The sequence below is a fragment of the Odontesthes bonariensis genome, chromosome 5 (genome assembly GCF_027942865.1).
Source record: "Odontesthes bonariensis isolate fOdoBon6 chromosome 5, fOdoBon6.hap1, whole genome shotgun sequence".
Classification (NCBI taxonomy): domain Eukaryota; kingdom Metazoa; phylum Chordata; class Actinopteri; order Atheriniformes; family Atherinopsidae; genus Odontesthes; species Odontesthes bonariensis.
The window spans coordinates 30,279,979-30,307,377 of NC_134510.1; the positions used below are offsets into that span (position 1 = coordinate 30,279,979).

Genomic DNA, 27,399 nt, shown 5'->3' on the forward strand with positions numbered 1-27,399 from the left:
AGCACAGGTTAAAAACTATAATGAATTTAATCCTAACATTGCACATCTACATAAGTGTAGGTGCAGAAAGCAAAAGGACATTTTTAAATAAGTGGTTGCTAGCCTGTACATGGCAACCCCTCCTTCTGCCTGAAGTATATGTTTACAATTTTACAGTATACTGGCTAATCCTATTAATACGCCAAGTTAGTGAAAAGGTAAATTAACTAGATTTCTATGGCCCTTTTCAAGTCTTGTTGACCACTAAAATTATTTTAAAAGTACCATTCAGATATACAGCATGTCTGAATGAATAACAATTTTTTTCTTGTTAATTGATTTTACTTTATTGTAAACAAACTCACTAACCAATAAACACAGAGGCAATGTGGGGTTTAGTGTTTTCGAAATGAGCACCAGGGACACCAGAGACTGCCACCAACTGCTCCAACTTCTGAGCCACAGCCTCCACGGTGTTATTTATTTTTTTTTTTAATAATATAAACACTGAAAACTTTAAAAGAATTTTGAAAAGTCCAAGAAACAAGAAAAATTAATAAATAGTTTCTCACCGAATTAAGGTCCAGGCTATTCTGCACCCATTCCTTGGCATCATTGTATTCTTCTATCAGTCCCATGATGTACAATGTGTCCAGTGAGTCAATGATGGATGCTCCCCTCAGGCCACCTGAAAGATGCATTGAGACAAACACATTTCAAACAGAATGACGGGTCAAATTGTAAAAAAACAAACAGATATTCAAGAGTCGAAGGTGTAACCAGAGCAACAATTTGGAACAAACGACCAACTAAAGCTCTCCTCACTACTTTTTCCACTCTGACTTCTTAAGGCTTCTGAAATGAATAGAGCTTTAAAAGGTATGCTCGTATTCTCTCAGGCAATTATACAATTCTAGCATGTTTTATGGGGACTGAAAGAGTTATCATTCAATGTAATCACCCCCCTCTCCATTCTGGTGAGAGGAAATACCTTCCTCTCTTGGCTGACATTAAGGCTTCAGCTGTCGTAATTAGCATAGTATTGATGGTGCTCAGCTACAATCCTTGTAACCTTGGAAACAAGAAAAGGGATTTGTAATATAGGAGGAGTATCTTTGATACTTACTATAAATCAAAGTTAAGATTACAGCACTCTTATACATCCATTCTGTAAGCACATGCCAACACCATGCAGTTTCCTTAAAAGGGCATCACATTGAGGCTAAGCTATTTTATTTACTAATCCTTGAGGTTGTGAAGGAATCCACCCAGATGACATTTTGTTGATTTTTAAAAGGAGAGTTTTTAAGATTTTTTAAAAAACAGAAAAATGTAACAGTAAAATAAACAGCAGGGTGCAAAGCTGCTGACTTTCATAAATGGAGACTCTAGTTTGAGTCATTTGAGTTGAGTCTGACTAACCTGTGGGAGCATAATTGCTAAGTTTTCAAGTTACTTTAATTTACCTTTGTTAAATTTAGTCACTCTTTGGTAAAGTTCAGAGACGCGTCATAATCTTTTAGTTTCCTAGGTTACTGCAGTGACATATCCCGAAACAGTAACGCTACCAGCAGACTCAAGGCATCTATTTCACACATTGAAGGTTTTCTATCGAAGACGATTCATCCCTCTGTTACAGAATAGGAGTTCTTCAAAGGTAAGCAAGTACTGCCATTTAACCCCAAACCTTTAATGATCCAATTAACAACAGTAACTTGACAGCGGGATAACAAGTAAAACATAAAAGCCCCTCACATGCCCAGCTTCTGTAATTACAGCAGTGATGTTGAATGATAACACAAAAACAGCTTTGTGGAGCACACATGAAAGACATCTTTGCTCAGACTTTAAAAAGCATCCGCTGAAAAGCATCAGTCACGGTGACATTAAAGTCGAGTCATTTAGGAATCAGGCAGCAGAGGTGAAGAAAGAACTGACAGACTGACTGTTGGAAGCATTTAGCAGCTGGTCCGGGATTACACCTCGTTGATATGTCTCTTCCTTAAACTCTATGTGTGAAATCATGTGTGTTACCAGCTGCTGCGTATGTGAGTGTCCGTCTTCCTGAATCTCATTTAAAGCTCTTAATTTCTTTTCACAAACTTAATGAGAAATGCTAAGAGGTGTTTATTCCATCCTCGTGGCCTTATGAGAGATCGCTCGGCCTATTTTCTTATAACCAAATATTATGCTATTACTGCTGAACCTCACAGAAACAGCTCAGCACAAAGGAAAAAAATATATTATCCCTAATGAATTACTGTAAAAGAGTTGAAGGGTAAATTATAGTTTTGAGGTTTAATAAGAGGAAATGACTAAATCGACTGAATCAAACTGCTTGGAGGCTCAAGCCGTATATTTAAAAATGCAACAGAGTAGAAACTGACGTGGTTAAATGCGCGGTGTGATGAAAACCCTCTGAGAAGAACCTACCCAACAGTAGATGGCTGGATTGATCTGATGCAACCATTCAGCAACCTGGCACATCAAAGTCATCCCAATCAAGAACTAATTTTAGGTCTCACCAAATATGCAAATGCTAACCATACCTTTGGGCAACAAAAAACTAATCTGGAAATTCAAACAAGTCTCTTGGAACTCTGTCAGGATCCAGTTCTCTGCCGTCTTATAATCTTTCTTTGTTTCTAAATGTTATTGCATTGGTTTTTGTATGTAAAGTGGTATCTGAGAAAAAAAGATGAACAGAAAAGATTGACAAATTTTGCAGTTTTCCTTCAGAGCAAATTTAGCATCTTTTCACTTATGTTATAATTCTTTAAATTCATGCATTGTTCATTTCAATATCACTGCTTCCACTCTGCCAAATAAGACTGTAAAATACCCACACAACCAAACTGCAGACAGATAAGGTTAGTGATTGGCTTGGTGATTATAATGCAGCATTTCTGTAGATGTAGATGTAGATGTGCAATGTTAGGATTTCTGATTTGACAATTAGTTAAGAACAGAGCGAAAAGTTTAATATATTCTCACAGGACATGGTATATTCAACTTGCTACCTGTGATTTGTAACAATAAACACAAACCCATTCATGTATACACATGTGCACAAAAGAAATGGTACACCAGAAAAAGTGTGTGTATGTACTGTAGGCACACACAGTACATGGCAAGCCATTAGTACAACACCGGCTGGTGGATGTTCATCCATCATGGCTGTCACAGCCAAGTCAGCGTCGGTCAGCGGGGTTACATTACACAGCCTGGTCCGCATGATCAATTACTTTCTGCAACATGTTTATTTCATGATTTTACAGGCTTGACTCTGTTTCTATATTTTTTTTTCTAAAAGTATGAAGACACACACTACATTATTCAATTCCTCAGGGGATGGTTCAGAGACAATTTTTTTTTTACTCCAATTTCATTTAGCCGGCACAAACTGCAGGATATGCATACAAAATAGATGCTGTCATCTCTAAAATGAAATCCAAAGTTAACTGCAAATTCAATTGACTAAGTAAATTAAAATTGCAATATTGTTAAGGAGATATGAAGAATTAGATTTCAAAAAGTGTTTTAATACACCCATGAGAAGAGTCAAATTGGTGTTTCTCATTTTAGCATTTAAATCATAGCAAAAAGCTGATGGAATTAAATATTGAAGATGGGGTCAATATGGAAGCCACGCAAGAAACGTCAAAGTGAATCTAACTGATGCAGACGTTGGGATTCACATTAATTACGCTGCCCTGTTACCACTGGTTGCCAGCATCCAATTATCAATCACAAGCCCAATGAGTATCTTGTTAACTCTAATGCTACCTGGCACCAGAGAGACGGGGTTAGCGAGCCGACGTGTCTGTGTGATGTTAATGATATCTAGCTGTTTGTTACGCGAGGCACAGGCTTAGCAGCGCATATGAAGTTCACTGAGGAGAAGACTGTAGTTGAGTGGACTTTAGATGAAGAGCACAGACACAGCAGCTGTGGGTGAGAAGAAAGTGGATTTAGAGGGAGCAGGATTAAGATGGGTTACTGGGAAGAACATGAAAAAGGTAGTGAGAAACAGGGAGTGATAAATGTCACCCTCTCGATCAGGATGGGTTTTCAGGAAAGACTGGAACGCCAACTCTGTGCTCAAGTCTCCTGAAGGAAAATGTGACAGAAGATCAGGGAATATAAAAATATGAAAGAGGAGGGGGAGACTAATTGGTTATATTTTTAACTGCACCTTTTCTATAAACAAAAAATTAGCATTTACTCCAGTGGCAGAGCTGAATTTTACTGACTAACATGGTTGTGGTTCTAATCACTCCTGCATGTATATGCTCACCTTGATGAATGTAGAAGCTTTGCACGTGATCCAATATCCCTTCTTTTTGTAAAAAGGATATTTTAATACAGCCTAATTCCCCATAAAGCTGCTCTCATTCTCACCCCCCCCCCCCCCATTTTATTTGTTATGGTAGACTAGATGATTAGAACCAAACATGCACTCTCATTTCTAGCAGAGCGAGAAAGCAAACACCATGAAAAATATATTTTCATTAAAAAAAAGACAGGGAAAGAGGGATTCTGATCATAATGTATGTAACCAGCTAGAGAGAGATTATTTGGGCACAGTGCAAAATGTAAATGAAAATCGTGTAAATAAAATATTGAATGCATTTTGTTGAATGTTGAAACAGTTATGGTTTTGTGAAAAATACACACTTCTATATGAATGCCAGCAACACAACAGACTGCAGATGAGCTCAAATCCTACAGAGTGCACAGCACAGAAGTAAGACCATTTGGATTTTAAAACTGCAGCAGTTGGTGTTGTCAGTTTTATAACACTGGGGAAAAAGAGGTGACCCAGCAAAACAGTAAACACAACCCTGGCCCAAATTTCAAAATGTGCTGCTGGCATCAACTCCAAAATTAATATTTAAAAAAAAAAAACAAAGCAATAAAACAAACTCAATCAGTTCAACAGTTGAACTGATCTTCATATTGTTTTAAATAAAGGGTTAGCTGACTATTTCACACAGCTTTACAACTTTTTTTTGGATACGGTACCTAAATAAAAGATCCCTACTTCTACATCCTATACTAGCTACAAGATGAACAGTGAGTCAGGGAGACAAATCCCACTGATTAACATTGTAAAGACTACAAGTTACTTCACACAACAATGGTGGAGGCTTATTAGGCATTTTGAAATGAATCCTCACTTTCAATCAGGACAGCACAGTTTGTTCTTGTGTGGACAAATAGTGCCTCAATATCTTTCAATCTTTGGAGAAAATCTAGTCTTATGTCCCACAAAAAACGGAGTGGGCAGTTCTTAAGAGTGCAGTTAAAATTTCTGGTAGCTTTGGAGCTACAAACCACTCAGTCTTTCCATTCTTTTGTTACTCTTTTTCTATTCTTTCGACTGGGATGGGTTTAAAAATGTTTTAATTAATTTTCCAATCAAATTGATTCTCATTTGAAAGATCCAATATCAATTCATAAAATTCTAATATATACCATTTTTAGTATCATCTGCGTTAGAAATCACATGACAGATATTGAATTTAATTGGAAATCTAAATGAGTTGAAACCTTCTGAATAGGAACTGAATCGATTCAGGAGATCGGTTGCGATTCCCAGCTCTACTTTGGACAAGAAGAGGCTTATTCAAAGCCAGGTGACAGCCAGAGACAGAGCCATTCAAAGTTCTCTTTACTGAACTGCTTTGTTTAAATCATAAAGCTAAAATCCTGTGTGGCAGAAAACGATGAAGAAGGGAGGCAGAGAAAACAACCACACACAGGTTGCTGGACTGGCTCATGCTGTAGGTTGGTGCATCAAAGAGGAATGTAAAAATCTTCAAGAATCCATTTAGCATTCCAGCTACTGTTCAATGTAATTACAATGGTGTTTTCAATATGAATAACTCTAGATCACGTGATTTTTTTTAATCAGCAAATGGCATTATCATACATTGATGTCCTTAACCATAGCCACCACTGTGTTTCCATAAAGAGAAGTGCAACTCTTCTATGTTGTGTGAATACATCTGTATGAGCGCTACGCTGCCATGGCTACAAGAATCATGGATACAAATCTTCTACTTAGCAAATGTGCAGATAAACTACATCAACTACAAACACACACTTGTGGACTCACGGCACAACCGCTTATGAGAAAAGGACAAAATTAGATGCATTCAGCCATGATTCCCCCCCCCCCCCCTCTCACACAGCCCCCTTCACTTTCCCCATCGGTTTCTCCATTTTCACCATTATGGTAATCACCAGTCGAGCTGCCCTGCAGAAGAGCTTCCATCTGCTAATGCTTTGTGCCTTCCAGTGCATTTCCTTGGCAAGATAGAGGAAGGGACAGAGAATTGATACATCAAAGAATATTAGAGCCAGAGTCTAAATAAATTTGTTCAATTATGAGGCCTGCAGATGAAGAGACAACTGAGCCAGAGGCTTTGACAAGAATGGGCAGCAACATCCTTTTATTTCAGAGCTTATAATTGTTTAGTTAGACGGTGATGCAATAAGAAGACAGGAAATATATGTCAGAAAGACACTAAATCTGGATGCTAATACTTTCAACTAAACTGTACAAAGAGCTTTTTAGTTTTAGTAAACTTTTGATTTGTGATTAAAAAAATTAAATAAACGTTAATCCCAAATTGTCATACTACTGTTGGATCTTAAAGGATAAGACCGGTTTTTTGACATTGGGCCCTTGATTTCACATTATAACATGATGTTCTACTCACCCCTGCTTGTTGTTGGTCATTTGGAGCTGTTCCGAAGATATTCGAGAGGCGTCTGGCTGCTCTCTTGAGATATTCGGCCATGAAACGGTTTCCTATGGGCAAGTTTATACAGGCACAAACTATGCTTTTTATAATTTATTAATTACTGTACACTAGCACTGATAACGTGGAGGTGCGTCGCTTACTTAAAAAAATCCGGGTTACTGTAATTTTGAATTTTTGTCGTAAAGTGGGTGTTACTGACGTCATCGTCGTGCTACTGCCACCGACAGCCCACAGATCTGCTGCCTATTTATTCATTCGGCTAAAATTCAAAATTACAGTAACCCGGATTTTTTTAAGTAAGCGACGCACCTCCACGTTATCAGTGCTAGTGTACAGTAATTAATAAATTATAAAAAGCATAGTTTGTGCCTGTATAAACTTGCCCATAGGAAACCGTTTCATGGCCGAATATCTCAAGAGAGCAGCCAGACGCCTCGCGAATATCTTCGGAACAGCTCCAAATTACCAACAACAAGCAGGGGTGAGTAGAACATCATGTTATAATGTGAAATCAAGGGCCCAATGTCAAAAAAACGGTCTTATCCTTTAAGGTGGACTTTTATTTGACTAATAGGGCATTGTTGCTTAAAAAGACATATCCCTTTGTCCAAACAATTTCCGAATCATAATATAACATTTCTATGTCCATGTGAGCTTTTCGGAAGGCTGGTTGAGCTTCTGTGGGCGTCTTGGTGCTTCTTTTTTTGCCTGGATATCTCTAGACATAATCAAAATAAATGACAAATTGTTGAAAATGGGTCAACATGAACATTCTGGTGGAAAATATGTAGAAAAAAAAATAGCCCTTTTGAGGCATTTGACCTTCCAACTAAACAGTGAATCAAAAATGCCAAAGTGGTCAAGAACAACTGAACAGTATCGACATTTTATAATGAGGATTTAAGCGAGGAGTGACCTTGAAATTTTTTTTTTTTTAAATGATTATCACTATTAAAATAATAAACCATTTTAGGTTTCAAAACTGCAGCTTTCTTGCATGCACAGTTGAGCAGTAGTTGGTTTATGAAAAAAAAAAAAAACGGTATATATTGCATTTGGGTAAAATGAACAATATGCTACAACTGTACTGCCATCATTGCTTATGTGCTGTTGCTAACACTAGCAAACTTTTCTTTTAGGAACCTCTTACATCTGACAATATTTTTTGGAACCACCAACGTGAGTGAAACTTGTGTTGCTTGATATCCCCATAGACTATGACACATGAATTTGGCACAGACATGGACATTTTTTAGTTATTGGTAGCCGCATGTGATGTTTTTTTGATCATTTTTTTTATTTTTTTTATTGTGTGTTGTTTTTGTTATGTACAAAGTATACCTTTTTTTTTTTTTTTTTTTCCTGTTACTACTGAATTTGTGTTTTGGATAATCATTTGTGGAGAAGATGAACAAAGAAGAGAAGATGAAAAAAGAAATGCTGGAATAGAGTTCATTAAGCAGCATGTAGGAAATGCATCTAAAACCGGGCCTCGGTACATGCTCAACTAAAGTGTTTCTTTTACAAACGAGGTAAAGCCTCACACATGCTAAATGTTCAGTTTGCAATTAGGTTTAAATCTGACATGACTGGCTTTACCAAGGATTATTAATAAACTGTAAAAGTGTTAAAGACTAACTATCCCATCAGCACACTCCAACACAGAATAATCTGATCACAAACAAACACAAACACTGTCCAGACATGATTAGTGAGCCTCCAGACTTCAAGCTGCACACACGTCAATCTAATTGCAGCAATTTAATTTGCCTCTCTGGGAAAGCGTGGCGTGTCAGCACAGCATCCCTGGCTGATATGACAGCCGCTCAGATGAGATTATACAACGCATACTACGCTATCGAACCCAGCTTCTCCAAAAAGCTTCGTCTCGGATTGATCAATAGACAAGGCAACACAGTGGGAAAGGAAGGATCGCACATCTGATGCTCTGTAAACCCACAAAACCTGACTGGAGATGGCATCTAAAGATAGAGGGCTCAGATTATCAGATGATACACAAAAACGTCAGCTGAAATATCCTGCAACGTAAGGTATATCTGAAGAACAAATAAGAATAGTGAAAAAAGGTCTAACATATTCTCCAGCGATTGAAAAGACATTTTCAGCAGCGAATCCGTGTGAACCTTTCCAACTTGCAAGTTAAATCTGGTTGCATGGTTAAAGCCTGGGAAACATTGCCATGTTTTATATCCAGAAGATGGATATAAAACATGGCAATGCTTCCCATCCTGCACAAAATACTAAATACTCATCCCAACGGAGCTTTACAGCTCACTAGTTGCGCACTGAAAAATGTGCCGCCCAGCCTATTTAGGGGAGGTGTAATAACCTGTTGACAAAGAGCAACCGTCAACAGGAGAAATTAAACCAGCTATCTCAAAAGAGCAGCGGCTCTGCTTCATTTGATCAGTACTGCAGCCATTTAAAAGTCGTGGAAGAACCTGGAACCAGTCAGGTTTGTGTTTACAGAGTGCATCTATGGTCGACGTTTAAATGAATGTGCAACGATGTGTATCAAGTTCACGTCAAACAGCAAAGAAAATAACAAAGGCAATTTCAGTGGAATGAAACAGATCATTTATAAAATATTTCAATAAAGTTAAAGCAGGAACTGCTCCACTTTTTAGATCTGAACTAAGTCAATTTAGATACCATTTAACCTGACAGGAACTGCTGCTTGCTCACCTGCAATTTCACACTCAATTACAAAGGAAATGCAAACTTTCTAACAATATTTCCTGGGGGAACTCAGCAGCAGTTTCTGTCACTGCTTCAACCCTCCCTCTGATTCCTTTTATAACCCTTTTCTGTTTACCGGATGCCAAACTTCCAATTTTATACAATTTCACGTACTTTGCCACCTCCTTCCCTCCACTCACCTCTAAAAGTTAAGCAACACCGCACAGAGCCTGACTGCCAACTTGGATTTGCTTTTGCTACGGATACCTGCCAGTGAGACAAGGGAAAAGTATTTCATACTCAGATAGGGCAGGATGATAAAGAGAAAGTGAAGCATGTGAGCCTGTGTGTGTGTGTGTGTGTGTGTGTGTGTGTGTGTGTGTGTGTGTGTCTGAACTTAAGAAACACTAGAGGCTACTGAGATGGGTATTCTCCCAAAGCTGGCACTAATGCTCCAAAGTAGGGTGCTCAGTGTGCCTGTGTGAGGGAGAGAGAAATGCCAAGAAACCAGGGAAGGAATATTGTTAAATCTAAATAATTATGTGTTTTCATACAACACAGAAAGGCAATGTCTGAGAGGCTGCTGGCAAACGATAAATAAGCATAGAGACATAAACAAATTGTTCCTATTGTATGTGTCTGACAGAAAGGGTGTGAGGAGAGTTTAAAAGTGGATTTCCACTGAAAAAAAACTGAAAGACAGTCAATGAAAAGTCGGGCATACATGGGGGCACACAGAGGACAGGTATTTATTGTGCGACTTAGTGAACATTTCAGCTTAAGAATAAAGACAGGACGCAAAGCTAAAAAAAAGCCCTGTATATTCATAGTCCCAAAAATGACTGAATGAATGCAAATCTGCTCCTTAATACAGCCATAAGCCTAAGAGCTTGGCAAGGAAAGACTGATTAAAACAGCCAAGCACTGATTACTCCACACCAAACAGAATGTCACAAGTTGGACAGAAGCCATGAGTAACTCTGGATTCACGTCATCAGACTGATCGTTGGTTACTTATGACAAACTCTGAGTTCAACGATCCCAAAATCAAAAGCCAAGAAGGAGCAACATAACGGGTTTGTGGCCTCATCTGGATTCAGAAAATGTGACCTTCCCCCTTGAATACATCAGTCTGAGATTGAATCATTACAGTAGCATAGAGGACAATCCCTTATAATCCTCCTGCTTCGTCATACATTTTGCAACCAGTTTTTCCATCATCTTGACTATAATCCCTGCACAGAGGCTTGATGTTGTGCTTATGCTCACTGTAGGGAACTTATTCTAATCCAAGGGAAGAGCTGAATTAGGTGACGATGATCAAAGATGGATTTGCTTTCATGTTGTCATGTGCCTTGCTTTGTATTGCTATAGAGTGGTTTTAACAGGTGAGGGAAGAAATCTTGTCAAAAAATGTTTTAAATGTCATGACTAACCTGGAAAAGCACGCCAAAGATTACCAAAAATGAAAGAAAATGAACCCACTTTCCTCTGGGTTTCTATTTTTACAAAACTTCTCATGATCTTCACTAAGCTATGTTTTCCTAATGCCGTCACAATCTCTACTACGAGTGAAACACTGGCCCACTTTGACGAAGCTGTGATCGCTGTGCTCTCTGGGCAGTTGCCATGGTTTCAGAGCCAGCTGATGCAGATCTTTCCAGAACCTTCATTACATATAGCAGGATGAAACCTGCTCCGACAGCAGGTTTGCCCCCAGAGTACATTACTAGAGGCTTACTGTCAAGTTTGTCATCTCCCTGGACCTTAAGGACTCCAGCATGCCACAGCAGTTAGAGAATAAAGAAACGGAGGAAATATTTTGTCATAAGTTTCACTCAGTTTGGGAGTGAACAGTCTTAAATAGGCTATAACATACATAGGAACGAGCTTTGTCTCCTAAATTTCACTTACAATACTAAGTAGTGTTTTAAGACATGGTTCCAGCATATAACCTTAAGAAGAGCATTTTAAAAGAACAAAAGGAAGTTCCTCTTTAACGCCCAATCAAATTGCCATCAATTTATGAACTCTGTACGATCAATGGTTTTAACAGTCTGTTTCTCAGACGCAATTGGACCCATTAAAGACAGACTGTGCTTTTCCTGAATAGAGGAAGAACAGCACTGAGTGTGCAGGTGACTCAGTGGATCTTAAAATAACATGCAAGAGCTTCGTAAAATCAGCAAGCAGGCCAACGAGCTCACTCAGACTCACCTGTCAGACGTTATATTAAAGAGAATGATTTAGAAACTGTTTGGAAAAGCGCAAACACTGTCAAAAGGTATATGGTGGTTGACTGGATTAACTATTTGTCAAACATAATATATCACGTTAAAGGCTTCAACCCCAACCAGAACAACAGAGTGGAGCTTACTGGTAAACAAAGCTACACTCTAATCCAAACCATTTGAGAGAAAAGTTAAACATTTTTCCACGCTCTTCTTTCAATAAATTTACCCTCCAGTTCTGCTAAATTGCCATACTACAGTCTGGACCTTTCACCGATTTAAAACATTATGGGCATCATGAACATCATGAACCGAAGACTGTTGACCAGCTAGAAAACCATATCAGACAAGGATGGGGCCAATATTCCTCTTCCAAAGGTCCAACAAATCATCTCCTTTGTTCCCAGATGTTTGCTGACTGCTGGTAAAAAAAAAAAAAAAGGAAAAAAAAAAAAGGGGGGTGGGGTGCTCCACAGTGGTAAACATGGTCCTGTCCCAACCTTTTTGAGATGCGTTGCTGCCATCGAATGTAAGAGGAGCCAATATTTTTCATGAAATCCTAAAATGTCTCACTTTCAAAATTTGACAAAAGCAAATATTGCTTTATGAATTTTGTAAATTCATAAACCAATAAAATTCTTAAATCATTGCGTTTTTTATTTACATCTTTACATCCAAACCTTTTTAAAACTTGGGTTGTTTAGACAGTTGCTCCAAAGAGGGTTAAGGCCCAGATCTTGGTTTGTCACCGTACACTGGTCACTATGGAGACATACGATTACATCTTAATGGAACAGATAGAAATGGAAGGTGGGTGGGTAGTCGCAACCTTCTCTCTGCTTGTGATTGCAAAGTGACAGGTGGCGACAGGCATCATTTGCAAAGCCCTTCGTTTAACCCTAATGACAAGAGAGGCAGCCACTCCCTTCTCCCGCCTTCGCTAACCTTCACAATGCCCTCTTCGTGACCGGGCACAAGACGCACTGGGAAGTAATTGCGAAGGAGGGAAACCTGTCTACTCTGTCTAATATGTGGGTGGAGGGGAGAGCACGCAATTGTTAGTGGAAGCTGTTGCCAGCTGAGTGCTTTTAATAAAAATGTTCCTATAATAACAAAAAAAGGAGGAGTTTGCATGAGAAAGGAGGAACATAAAGTTAAGTGTCATGTTATTCTAACAGCAGCAGTAATCATAATGTTCGGATGCATGCATGTTTGAGCTCCTTTTGAGTCCCTTTTAAGCAGCACTTTCTTTGACTTTCTTTGCAATTGTGCTGCTTCAGATCAATTAAGGAGCTCTGTTGATGCCATTCTTGCTGTAAATCTTTTTTTTAAAAATCATGTAAAACTGTTAAAGAGACCCTAGGGACCCCCAATTTCTGCCACACCTCCAGCCAATAAAAAATAAATACCCACGGCTTCATCATTTGTGTCATTGATCCAAGTTAAATCAAGTTTCCAACGATCTCTTCACTCTGTTTTCCACCATATAAGAAGCCCTGTTGGTGTTTAACATCATCTAAAAGGACCCAAGGGATTTTCTCAGATTCTACTGGTTTTAAATGGTCTCCATGCTGTGAAAGAAAGGTGAAGGGTTCAGCTTGCGTCATTCGAAGCAGCTCATTTTGCACGCCAGGACAACTCTCAGCAAAACCTAGTGACCTCATGCTCTTTAATTGCACCTATTGGGATGAAGTGTGACAAAAGGAAAAATTGAGGGCAAAGCAGGGTGATGAAACAAACTTAAAAAAAATAAAGCAATAAATAGTCATGAAACAAAGGCAGACAAATAGAAACCCATGTGTAAAAAGAGGTCTTTACTCTTTCCTTTGTTGCAGATGGGGAGAAAGCTGGGGAGAAATTCTGAGTAACAGCATGTGGCCAATCCCCTTAACAGCCATGGGACATCTATTGTTGATGAAAAATATCTGGAGGGAGGGAGGGGGAGCTGTAACACCTAATGTAATGTTCTCTCTTTTTCAGTGCAATCACAAGTCTTGTCCTCAGCATCTGTTGAGACTACGGGTTTGGCCTGGCATTAAATGTGCCATGTGCTTCGGTTAGTGACCCAGATAAGCAGACACAGGGGTAATGACGTCATTCATAGAGGGATGAGCATCTCTTTAATCCTCCACTTAGGCTGTAGGATTGGTTTGCTTCTCACTTCTAAGCAAAAGGAGAAAGTTCAACAAGAACTATAATAATGCTCGTAAATGGATCTAAAATGACTGAGATAACATCGATGACCAATATATTCTAAAGTGATCACAGTGCTACAAGACAGCCAACTGAAGTACACTGTTAAAGTACAGCTCACTTTAGGTACCACACGTACATTCTGAGCATGAGAAAACTGTCAAAATAGCACCAAAAGTTGCAGTTGCTCAATTTAGAGATGGTTGACCCCACCAAATACACTAATTATGAAGCGGAAAAAGGGAATTATTATGATGCCATCCATTTTCTGAACAACGATAGATAAAATCTGTCAATTCTGAGCTTTACATATTGCCCATAGTCCATTATTATCCGTCTTTAGGCTGAGATGACCTTTAGATATTTATAGCACAGACATTTACTTCCTATAAAACCTCCCAACCAACTCTTGGGAAAAAAAAGAAAGAGGAAAAGTTATTTCCCAAAATGTCAAATAACTCCTTCACAGGTAACACAAGGCGATTCTTTAAAACCAAATAAACTTAGAAAGGATTTTTTGTGAACTGAAGTAACAAAAAAAGGATTTGATTTTAGAGTCTGTGATTGTTTGTAAGGAGTTTTGTGCCAGGAGGACCTCCACTTTAAACCTCACAGGAGGTTAGCGCAGGAGACCAACTAATATCACTTCCACCTCATCACAGAAGCCAAAAGAGAATATAAAACAAGTCTTAGGTTTCAAGGACACAAGATGGATATGCTGAGATCACTTGAGGGACCATTCTTGAGCGTTTTTCCCAGACTGGAAACAAAGGCAGAGGAAGAAAAACGTGTTCTGGACATTGTCCAAGAGCTGCCTCTTCATGATCAGCTTTGTTTTCAGATCAGTGAAGCATCCCTGCTTCTAAGGTACATAGTAATAAAACATTAATAACATAAACAAGCTGTCTGCTCTGATTTGTTGCCAGCTGTCTGGCTGTTAAAGTCTCACCTGCTTCTCAGACCACATTTACACTAATATTTTGCATTTTAAAGATGATTTTTCTCATCTGGACCAGGAGAAACTGAGTATTCTGGGAATGATGACACAAACATCCATGTTCATGAATTGACAACTGTCCTTACTTGATTAATCACGCCCCCTCTTCCCCCCGGCAATCACAACCTTGTGTCACTTGTGCCTCTTTATCAGCCTAATCAATTAAATATCCTGTATTAATCTTTCTCACTGCACTCTTCCTCCATCATATTCCCTACAGCTAAACAGCCAACCTTCTTGACGGACCTGGCCGGTGTATACAAGGTGTCAAAACAATCTCTGGACAGGGATTTATTTTTTTTCTTTTGTGAAAAGCCATTTTATATGAAAGCATGTTTGTATGAACGCAGCCTGAAGGTGATCCTCTTAAATTAAAACATACATACTAAGCATTAGCCGAATAACCTCACTCATATGATAATGATTCAGACCACAGGGACCACAGCTTAAAAAAGGGGTGAAGAATTTTTGCTTTGATTTACTCATCTTCCCTTGTTGTGCCAGCTGTGCCAGTTCAAGGATCCAAATCAGCATCTTCTTTTAGGAAACTAAGCATGCAGCACTTCTATGTCCTATATATTAGCTCGTCGGAATAAAACCCTTTTTGTGTTTAGCATCATTTAATTTCAGGCCAAAGGCTTTCTGTCATCTGGCTCCGAGATAAATTGGAAATATAAAACCATAGCTGCTTTAGTTAATGCCCTCAACCATAAAAATGGGGCAGAAGAACTCTGGGGGCCAAATATTGAAAATAATTCACAGCAGAGCGCTCTGGCTTGCAAGCAGGGAACACGTGTCCCAAAAAGACCCTTTAATATATTTTTTTTCATATAAATCTGCTATATGAACCAATGGGAGATAAAGCCTCCTCAAAATTAAAAAAAAATTATTCAAGTATTTAAAACATTACAACAATATTACTGGGCATGTATTGTTGTAATGTTTTAAATACTTGAACGCAGTTTTTCTAGAGAATATAATTGTTTTGTATATGGGATTATCGTCCATCGACTCTTTTGGGCTTTCACATGCGCGAGCCTACAACCAGCCGGTGAGTGACATGCTGTTTATAAAGTTGTTTTGTAACGTCCCCATGCCAGTAATGTGAGAACCATGCATATGGTTTTGATGGTAAGGCTTGTGACTTTATTGTTGGATGGTTTATAAAGTGGTGTGACGTTTCTGCTGTGTGCAAGTTGTTGTTTTACGTGGAAGGGTTAGCAGTTGCCCCTTAGCCACCACGTATTAGCCTCGCATGACACGCTGTGCGAACAGCGCGATCTCCACACAGGGAGCGCAGATTTGCACCTCTCTGTGTCCTACTATCAGTATTTGACAACCTCTAGCAATGGAAACGCGCTTCAAATGCCCCGGAGTTCCCCTTTAATGTCGTTGTGTTTTCTCTTTTGCCGTTGTGATTTGCACCTCCACCGTATTAAAAGCATCCTGAAGATTCAAGTTGCTTCCAGATTCATAACTCTTTAACTCACTAAAATCATTTTAGTTTTAATACCAGTAAACAACTCTAAAAGTCAATAGCAGCATGAAAAACATCCAACACACCATCCAATTGACCTTCTTGAGAGATTTATGTCAGTCACGGTAAAATCTGCCGATATTATCAGCGCCGAAACTCAGGGCCAATCTTTAAGTTATTAACACATGTAAATGATAGAATATCAAATACTGAACCAGTCAAAGACAATCTCTTCCTGGGTCAAAGCCATTTTCACCTTTAAGCTCCTGTTTTGATATGTAAATGTATTTATCAATGGAAAGCAAAACCCTACATGAAAACAAAGCTAACAGATTCCTCACTAGATCAGCGTTCTGCGAACAGTTCTGTCAAACCTTCAAATGAAAGCTATGCCTTTCCAACACAGAGGTCAGCATGTCATTAATAAATCAAAAGGACTTTGAACTTTCTCTCAAATTCTGCTCTCTCAATGAGCAGCATTCAGTCCCTTTTTTATGTTGTATAGTTCTGTTTAGGCACTGAGTGAGGCAAGCCCAGCAGCCCCTCTGTGAAACAGAGTGAATGCCATATTAGACCAAAATTATTTCTGAAGCTGAAGACAAAGCAAATGTCACCAGTTACACTAAATTAGATTGTGATTTCCTTCTTTCTTATCATGAAATTTAATATTAAGCTGACATGAAGTATCCACTGAAATCAAAGGGAAACAGGAGACATTGAAGGGCTACAAGCTGGTGTTTGATATTCAATCAATCAGATTTAAGATGTTTTTCAATTGTGATTTTTTTCTTTGATTTCAAGTTTTCTCCATGAGCAAATAAAAAAACAGGAGTGTGCATATTCATATTTTTTCTGAATTTCTAGACGCGAACTCCCACGCAACCTCACAACGAGGCACAACTGCAGAAAAACTCCAAACAGCTTTGTAACTGCCTTGAGACAAAATAAAAGCTTTTAATAAACTCAAATGACATAGCCTAGGCTACTGATTTGTTTTTATATATGTGCAATAGAGCCTGGCTCGGGCCGGATTTTTCTGTCCGAGCCCGGCCCTCAACCGACAGAAATGTTCTCAAATCCGACCCGAGCCCGAGATTAATTAAAATATTTGTGTCCGAGCCCGCCGGAAGCCCGAGACCAGTGACCAACGCAAGACGGCGGACCCTAATCAGTAAATACACATTGGTGACAGCGCACCATTATCCACCATAATCCATTATAGCTTGATTTCCCCCTCTCATTTTCCACGACTTTCAGTTCTCCAGAAGCTATTTTTCTTTTAATGTCCTCCATAGCGCTTCCAGCCAACTGAGCTCGGCTGCACTGATCGCACGTGTTTAATGTAAAGTTGTTCGAATGTTCGATATGCGTGCGTGCGCACCGAGCATGCACAGACCACAGATGCACACAGATGCATGCTGCACGGCATGAGGCACGAATAGCCTACCAACATTTTAATTTATGCATATTCAATTATTTATGTTTATCACAAAAACTGACGTTTGCAATGAACTGAAACCTGTCCTCTGGCTGTTTATAATTTTCACGATGTCTGCTTGCTTTCGAGCCCGACCCGAGTCCGACAAGACATTCTAATTTTTTGTCCGAGTCCGGCCCGGCCCGTCGGGTTGCGACCGGGCCCGTCGGGCTTCGGTCGGGTTGCCATACTCTAATGTGCAAGTGAAATGCGAGAAAAAGTTTATGAAAAAAAACTTTGGTTTAGAGAAAAGAAAAAGACCCTTTCAGCCTTGAGACAAAAGAAAGAAGAGAAGGATTATCTTAAAAATAGAAAGGAATGTAGGGCTGAACGAAAGATATAAAGGCAGATTATTAAAAGAAAACTAAAGAGAAAGTGTGATAAAGACAGGCGTAAACATCTGTGGTCGGGATTGTGCTTTTTATGAGTGTCTAGCAACAGGGACGTTCTGGTGACTTTCAGCATATTGACAAGCTTCTGATGCCACCGTCATTCTCACAGTAGATCCAATATCGCAGCATCTCTGTCTACTCTTGGGATTAAATTAAAGAACACAGGACCCAATTTCATACCTGGCTTCCCGCACCGTCTCTCACAATGTGACATTTACTCACAAGAAAGATGCCCTTTCTCTATTCCTCTTGATACTCGTAGATAATACACTGTGTAGCAAACCAGAAAAAAAGGAAAATGATGCCAGCCTCTAACAGGCTGGGAACATATTTTCTTACAAGATTAACCAAATTCAGTTGAAGGAAGCCATTCCCCTCCCCCAACACTTGCAGAATGAGTAATTTCTCAACTGTGCTTCCACAGATAAATAGCTTATTTTACTCCAGCTTATATTGTTTGCATATCGATTGGATCTCCATTAAAGTACGCTGCTTAGCGCATAGCTGTGCCACACTGATAAAGATGGCAATTAGCTGCTAAGGGTTCAGGAGTTCTCGGCTAAGTATGAGAAACCTTTCACCCCCTACAGCAGAATTACTTGAGAAGTGCAGACTCAGAATAAGACGGGCTGTTTGAAAAACTTAGACCTTCTATTATGAACTGATACATAATATAAGCACAAAACCATCTGTGCAGTCTCCCCCAGAGAGAAGCCAAAAGAAACCAGGTCAACCTTATATTCTGAGGTAATGTGTCAGAAACCTGTAACATAAGCTGATGTAATTTCCACAATTATAAAAGCTTTTTCTTTTGATTTTGATAAGTTGAGTTCATTAAACTTAGGCTGAATTTCTAGTTTATCGCTGTCTGAAGGATTTAAAAATCTAAAACTAGGCAGCTTTAAGTAGCTTTGTTCAATTAAAGACTAACTGGACTGGGGTAGGGACTTAATAATTGGTTAGCATAGCAATCATGACTTAGTTTAACACATTTCATAGACACACGTTTCCATTATTAATGTGTTAACTGAACAACATAAAAGCCTTTTGAGGCAAGCTTGCTAAGAGCTTTGTTGCCTAAAAAGCTAAACTCTACATCTTATCATAATATCACATAGGCTCATCTAAATCTATGGGGAGAATTGTGATTCAGATTGTAGATTTTGATTCCACCTCCAAGAAAAGTTTTCATCTAATTCCAAATAATTCATGTATGATGTTTTAAACTGTGACAATCCCAGTGAGAATCAATCAGCTGTTCTGAATGTTGCTTCAAATAAACATGCTCTCCCCTTGTGACGAAGCCCCCATCACTACACACAGGTGACAGATGGTAAAACATCCTCAGCCTTTTATACATGGTTCATATTTAGATTGTTCCCCACTGGTTTGGTGGTGAGTGCACGCACCACATTGGACTAATGCTCAAACATCTCCAGCAGAAGCACAAAAAAACCCACACTACTCATCATATTTTTCTTTATTTAATTATAGTTACCTGGGCTGCTGCTGCCATCCTCCTGCTCCTCTGTGCCTGCCTGGGAGTGAAACAGAGCAGCAGCCTTTTATGGTATGGTCGGCTGCGGACTATACCATCTCCCCTCTAAGTGGAGGGGGAGAGTTCAGGGTCTGTTGATGTTTTCTGTTGTAATTGCTCAACTGGAGCGTGATTTATTATGGTGATGGTTTATATATGTTATGTAATGTTAATAGGGTTACTGCAGAGCCTGTGTGTAAAATGTGGTGGCCAGAAGTATTGTTTTCTCTGTTAATTGGGTTTGATTGGTCTTGGGGCGGGGCTTGGGGTTATACAAGGCTCAGGCTGACCAGACACTCGAGGTTGAGAGTGTGAGGGCTGCCACTCTGAAGTAAGGGCTTGCTTTGTGTCCACATAACTGGCTTCTTTTTGTTTTTCTCACTGTAAATAAACCGCACAGCTTAAGCACTACCTGCGACTCCAGCCATTTTGTGTTTGCATCCTGAGTTTTCCACGTTTGTGTGACACCCCTCATTGTTTTTGACTCACTGGTACATAAGGTTGAATCTCTTTGGCCCTCATATACATCTATGTGTGAATGCTGCTGCCCTCGACTTAAAATATCACAAGAGCTCAAAATACAGGACTGAACAAAGTGGCAGAGAATACCAACTCTACACCCAAAGTAAATCAAAGAATGTTAACACAATTACCTTGAAAGCATATCATGGCATTACAATGCACAATGCATCTAGGTAGTGCTCTGGCTGTGTATCAGCAGTTAAATACTGACACCGAGCTATAAATTAAAACCTCCATTACAGTAAAAACTGCTGTTAACCTCTTGTGGAAAATATAAATACAGCTTCAGTGGATCGAACCAGATAAACACAAATTGTTTGTGCTTAATCTGTTGTACCAGCTATAGAGTGCCTAATACTGTGTGCCAAACATTTTAATAAGCCGATATCAAGGTTCACTGCGTCGAGTCTGTTTTGGAGTTTACTTTCTTCGACCCAGCAGTGAGTCACTGCTAAATGCAGCTTCAACACAAACCAATCATTGTAACAGACTCCATCATTCCATCACCACTCAAGTTTTCATTTTATTTTATTTTTTTCAATTAGTTTTCAGTGTCCTTGGCTGTTATTACTTCTAAATGATGCATTATATCACAAGCCGCATGATTAAATGAAGCTTTGATATCTCTTGAGATCATCTCAAATTTGAAAACTATCAGTGCCTTTCAGTCTTTGTGATAAAACGACCTTTGTGCAGTGATATGTCAGCCCCATCATGTTTTAATAAAGAATGGAAAGTAAATAGCATTTGATTATTTTTTCAATTAAGTGTTTCTGGGGACATGAGTAACCAAGGACTAAATGGTCAAATAAAGAAAGCAATTTCAATTAAACTAAGTTTCTAAATTAATGCAGAGAAGCTGATTTCAGAATTAAAGTATGGAAAAACAAGTGTGTCTCAGTCTGCTTTATTATTGCTCTTCATTGCCAAACTGATGAAGGTTTTTTTAAGCTGCTGTATAATGAGCTCAGCTAGCCATGCTAAAGCCATCCTAAAGTTCACCTATTTTGGTGAACAAGATCTTTTCTGTAATTCCAAATGAATGAATGCAAAAGCATAAATTCTGTACTACCACACACATGGTGAAAACTTCAAGACCTTTTTTTTATAAACTTTCTTTATTTCCATTTTTCCTTTACCTCAATAGGAAGCAAATAGATTCATTTGGGATTTGATTTTGCTTTCAAATCAAAATGCACTCTAAACTTGATGAGTGAAGAAGGTTCTTATGTTGGCCAACTTCGAACTAGCACTCAAACCTTTCCTTCTAAATCGGTGTTTGAATGATTTATTGGGTAGTTTTCATTAGAAAGTAATCCTGGATATTTGCGGTTTAAGGGCTCTGCCTCAAACCGACTCCTCTTTACAACCTCACATGAGCCAAAGCACCAAAGGGAACATATTTTCCAAAGAGCTTGTGTCATCTGTTTAATAATCCTCAATCCCTGTAGATGATGAGAGTGAGCGAGACCTCAGGTATGAAGACACTACCCATCCAAGTCATATTTAGAGATGATCCAGCTTTTATTAAGGGCTGTATTGTGGGATATCCCTCAAGCACAGCAGTGTGAGCTGACTGATACGCTTCACTGAGAAGGACCTGAGGACCCTTCTGGATCTAGATCCAATTAGAGGCTGGTGGAGACTGTGACTCCCCTGGCAGGCTCTGAGGTTTCCTGTGCTGAGTGAAAGCTGAGGAAGATACTGTGCCAAAAGCTCATTGAAATGCAAACAGGTGACAATTGTTACATTTCATAACAACTCAGTTTTTAAACCCATAATGACCGGAAGCACCCTATGAAAAGGGGCTGGTACATCCTCATTTTACATCAGGTCTTAATTGTTAAAAATGTGATTGTTCATTAAACATATGTTTGCCATACTGTGCAGAGGTCTGCAAAGTTTTCAGCAAATGGCTTTGGGAATCATTTTGTTGGTTGCAAAAATACCGTTTTGTGTTATCTTTTTTCATATATGCAACTAAAGAAATGGGAAGAAATTATGCATGTTTGTGAAAGGCTGCTGGTAGCAAAGTCCCTAATGACAGAATTCAAGATTTGTTCTTTTCAAAGTTGTTAATTACGTATCTACACAACACTAGTTCACCTCTCGAGTTCGGTACCTTGTTTGTTATGCTTGAATGATTCACAGGTCAGTGTTAAATGGCTTTAACACATAAAACAAACAAAAGTCCTGTGAAAATGGTCAGGTACAAGGACTGGACTGAAAAAGAGGTGAAAAGCAGCCAAAGTCCAAAGGAAAAACTCTGGAGAACTATTGCTTGAGACCACTTAAAAAAATTACAACAAGGCAAAATATCAACAAATGAGGAGTAAGCCAAGACTTTTGCACAGGGCTGTATGTTTTTTTTTTTTAGATGATATAAGGTGATCACACCTGTGAGGAACTGGTATCTGGACACATCTTTTTGATGAACTACTGAGGAATGTCCCGGCAGCAACTAGACCGACCTCCATTATCAGCACAGCAAGCACAAAAACAGACACTTCAGCCATAATGGCACTTTTAAGTCAGGATGGGGCTATTGAGGAAGAGTAAAGCATAGCAGACCTAAAGATGTTGCTCATTGATCCTCCCCAGTCATCAGCTTGCAAGCTTATTGAGAGGCTCGGCTAATGAGCCAATTGTGTTAAATATCAAGAAACAGAACGACTGCTTCCTCCTCCTGAGATCATGATAATCATGTAGCATGTGCGGTTTGAGTGAAAGTTTGCTGCACCACAGACAAACCCTCAGTCGTATCTGGTGATGATTCTAATCCACCGATTTACCTGAGCTGTTAAACACATGAATCAGCTCCTCCAGTGAAGAAGTGAATTATTGAATTCCCATGGCTACTAATGGGGAGATTCATTCTTGGTCCTCTAATTGACCACCACATGTAAACTTTTTAACTCTCCCCTTTAACGCGCTGCTATCTTTAAGTAAAAAAAGAAAGACAACCATTACCCAGAACACATTAAAAGTCTCGCTGTTTGGAAGCAACATATAAAGAAAAAAATTAGGGGTGCATCTAGACCGTTGCACATTACTGTATATCATAAGAAATTTGAGAAAAATGTTTTTTGACTCAAGTGCAAATTTTAAACATTTAAAAAAAAAAAAATTGCAGTGAAAATGAGGATTTTGTCATTCAATAATCTGACTTAAACAGTTCAATTAAAATTAGGCAACAGATAATAAAGTTTGTAAAAATATAAGAAGACTGGCTACTTGGTATCTGCTACTTTGTATCCTTGCTGCTTTTCTCTTGAAGTTAACATTTTCTGCGGAGCCATGCCGAATATCTAATTACGGAAAATACACCATAGCCCATGAGTCAAAGAATCAATATTGCTTCGTTATCTTTGCCTTTTGAGGTGAATTGGGTTTCAGTTCTGGTTTGAATGCAGCTCAAAGGAAAGCTTGCAATGTTTGTCCTTTCCACGTCTGGCTTGATTAATTCCAAAGTCAACCATGCATAACTGAGAAAGGGTTGACCCCATGTCCGTTCTTGAATAATAAATATACTTGTTTTTAAACAAAACCATTGCTTTCAAATCTCATAGTTTAAGGCTGCCCTTCCATTTATCATTATGAAAATTTCCCCCCTTTTAGCTACAGTCCGTATTTGTTCTGTGCATAAAACACTCAAAAACAAAAGGTCAACAAATCTTAAAAACAAGAATTCTAGATGACCTTTCAAGCACTCTGCCTCTACTTACCAAACATGTTGCCAATGTGCCCATCTTTCGTCAAAGGCCGCAGCTCATTCTTGCCCCAGGCGTAGAGTTTGTAGTTGTCCCAGGCAAACTTCATCATCTGCAAAACAAGCAGAGGGCAGACACCGGTCACTGGACGGAAAGCAAAGCATCACACCTCCAAATACAACCGTGATTAAATTGGTACAGCTCAAAGCAAAGGGAATGGTAGATATTGATCAGGACTGGATAAAAGACAAAAACGCAATTACAACAAATAAACCACCTGCTAAAGAATACAGCTGACATTACCCCTGCTGCTTCACCTTTAAATTAACTCTTTCGGTGCCATTGACGTCTATAGATGTCACTTTAAAAAAAAACGTTCACTGCCAAAGACGTCTATAGACGTCAATTGCGTTTAACGGAGCGGGCTGGGGGACAATCTAGCGGAGTTCGTCACTAAATCTTAGGCTTGTAAACACTAAACAGAGAATATACTGGCAAAATTACCCGCTAGGTGGCAGCAGTGCCACTATGCACAAAAAAAAAAAAAGAGCTCGTTTTCTCCATTTTTTGGGTCAAACAGCTGTTTTTGGTGAAACCAACCTATGTTCTACTGTCTATTACTAAAATACTGAAAATGGTAGAAACAAACTTTTATTCCTGATCAAAGAAGAGAGTCTACTCTTTCTTTTGGTAATTTCGGTGTGTACATAGTCATAAGACACACTTTTCTGTGGGTCTTGGAAAATCAGTCAAAATACTGAAAAACACTTGGCAGTATGGGTGTCTGCACTGAAAATGGCTGGCAGCCAATGAGTTAAAGATGGACTGGTGCTAGAAGATGAAAAGCAATGTTACCAGATAAAAACACATCTTTGTGAACAAAAAAACTGTTAAAAATCAAACGTTGTCTGGATTTAATTTGCAAAGTGCAATTAAATTTTCACTGAAAAGAACAAGACAGGAATGTAGATAGAGGCAACATTAGATCAGAAGCCTGTATTTTGAAGCTGATTTATAATTATTATGTATATTATATGTACAGGATCAAAGCTGATTTTGATATTAACATTTAATGAATAAAGTTCCCCAAGAATGTACTTTTGCTTATTAACATGGCATATCATTACTCACTTTTCAGGAACAAAACACAGGGTTTGCTTTGTAATACATGGAGCAAAAATAACAAATATTTTAAATGATAAAACTTTCATTTGACTTTCTCCACATGAGCTTAAAAAAAATACAAATGTGCTTTTTCAAGTGTAATGTTTGCAAGTTAGGTTTAGCTTATTAGTGTAGTTTTTTCTAGTATCATAGTGGTTAAAGTGATTATATTTAACCCCGTGCAGAACATGGAGGGATGTGCCAAATTTAATGGCTTTCCAGCTCAACTTCCATAAAAAAAAAAAAACTAAAAAAAAACAATAGTTGCCTGTCAACAAATGAACAAGTTCAATAGCATTACGTTTCTGGGAATCATGAAAGATAATTTCTTATTTGTCCAACCGTTCATTATATATTTCATGTAGATCAAAGTTCTCCACAGAATAAGCAACACCAGAACCATCTTGCTATTGTGGTTAAAAACAACCTATATACTTTTTTAAAGTTCAACACATTCTCATTCCTCGTGGCATCAACTACTGCTCTTCTATCAAAGCCCAAAGCATCCCAGAGATGGTTGCCTTTTAGCACCGCCATGACCACAGACATTTCTCACGCCAGGAGTAAACGCTACCTATCAGCAAATGACCACGTTCTCTTTAGGAGGCAAGAGCCGTGATGGTGGAATAAACGACAGGACTTATAGAGCACATGCATGTTTTACTTTGAAAATGAGACCAGACTCCAAAGTTAATTCTAAAATTCCAGCTATTATTCATCAATCTCCTCAATCTGGAAGTTTAAAAGGATAGTGAAATATGAGCCCTCCACTGCCGTTTTGGCTGACATTTCTCAATTTCTAACAATAGAGTAGAACTCATTAACAGAGTTTCTCCATAATTTAGTAACTATCATCATTTGACAGCAAAGTGTCGCGATTTAAAATGAGTTGTTTTCTTCATATCATCAAAGAGAATCCACGGTGCATGTAGAGTACATGTGTGTGATGTAAAGTACTTGAAAATATATTGAAAACTAGTACAGCATAAAGTATACTAGATTCAGGGGGTTTCAATTGTAACACGTTCATTAGATTAAAATTAAATTAAATTTGACTGCTCAGAACACAACAACTAGGAAGAAAGTGAGGAGCCTCAGTAGAAAAATGTTGTCAGATGGAGAGACTGGATGTCATAAGATGACTTTGCTTTTCTCCTCTCATGCTGGAGGACATTGGCATCTCTTATCAATACAAATTGATATTCCTTACTTTCCACAGGTGGGTTTAATAAAGCCAGAGGGAATTCCCTCCGGCTGGAAATCCTTTTGACCTAAAACTCTCACACTCAAAGGAAAATAGTCCCACAATTTCTTATACCACCAAAGAACAACCTTTAATGTTAGCTTGCTGATTTGTAGGTGCTGTTTTTCTAAGATTTCATTACAAATTCATCATGAGCCATTTAATCATTTCTGACCTACAGACAGGATTTCATTTGTGATTCGACATTTGTGCAGCACCACTCTATATAATGAAAGACATTCACAGCTCAGAAGGAAAAACTGTCTGCATTAAGGTCGTAATTTCTCTTACTGTGTTTTTTTTTTCTTTAGCTTGACTGGTATAAACTCTGACAGTGCAGGATTTTAATTGTGCCTTTTCAATTTACAAAAAAAAAAAAAAAAGAAATTTACAACAGGAGTAACAGCAATCTCAGTGAGTGTGAAAAACAAGCACAGAACATCATTCAGAGGAACAGCAGTGATGAATGTCACAGAGGAGATATGTTCACAAAGGTAATAATTTCCTCAGAAAGTGTTGAAAGGTAAGAAATGGTCAGAGCTGGCCTCTGTGTGACCCCTGCAGAGCGGACTGCCTCACAGAATGAAAAGCAGCAAATGTCTTAAATTTTATTTGAAACAGACACCATCTTTTACAATGCCAGCCTGTCCCGTACCTCCGGCAGCTGTGAAAGCCAATAAAGAAAACAGGAAAACGTTTTTGAGGAGACAGTGATTCGGTAAATGTTAGCATCTTATATTCTCCTGTGTTTCTTTTGAAGAATGTTGCAAACATGTCCTGAACATCTGTGCACAGAATTATCAAATGATCCTTTGAGGGAGGCAGGACTTTATGATAATCCTCAAATAAATAGTAAGGAAAGCAGAAAACAGGCCAATGCTTCACTGAAACTGCAGGCAAGTAAAAATGTAAAACTGCAACACCATTAAGCAATGACGTAACACTGAATTTTAGAGTTGAGTCTAAAAGATGCTAAAATAGAAAAAGATATGTGGGTGACACCA

At 38.7% G+C, this 27,399-nt stretch overlaps 1 protein-coding gene across 2 annotated transcripts in view; it reads right to left on the reverse strand.

The window, feature by feature from the left end:
- Positions 1–27,399, reverse strand: part of LOC142380298 (mannosyl-oligosaccharide 1,2-alpha-mannosidase IA) — a 198,945-nt gene that overhangs the window by 84,521 nt on the left and 87,025 nt on the right. For both annotated transcript variants that reach the window (XM_075466040.1, XM_075466041.1), the window contains exons 2-3: positions 24,004–24,100; positions 552–667 (exon numbers count right to left, since the gene is read on the reverse strand). In XM_075466040.1, coding sequence (XP_075322155.1) covers positions 552–667; positions 24,004–24,100 — 213 coding nt within the window. The remainder of the gene's footprint in view (positions 1–551; positions 668–24,003; positions 24,101–27,399) is intronic.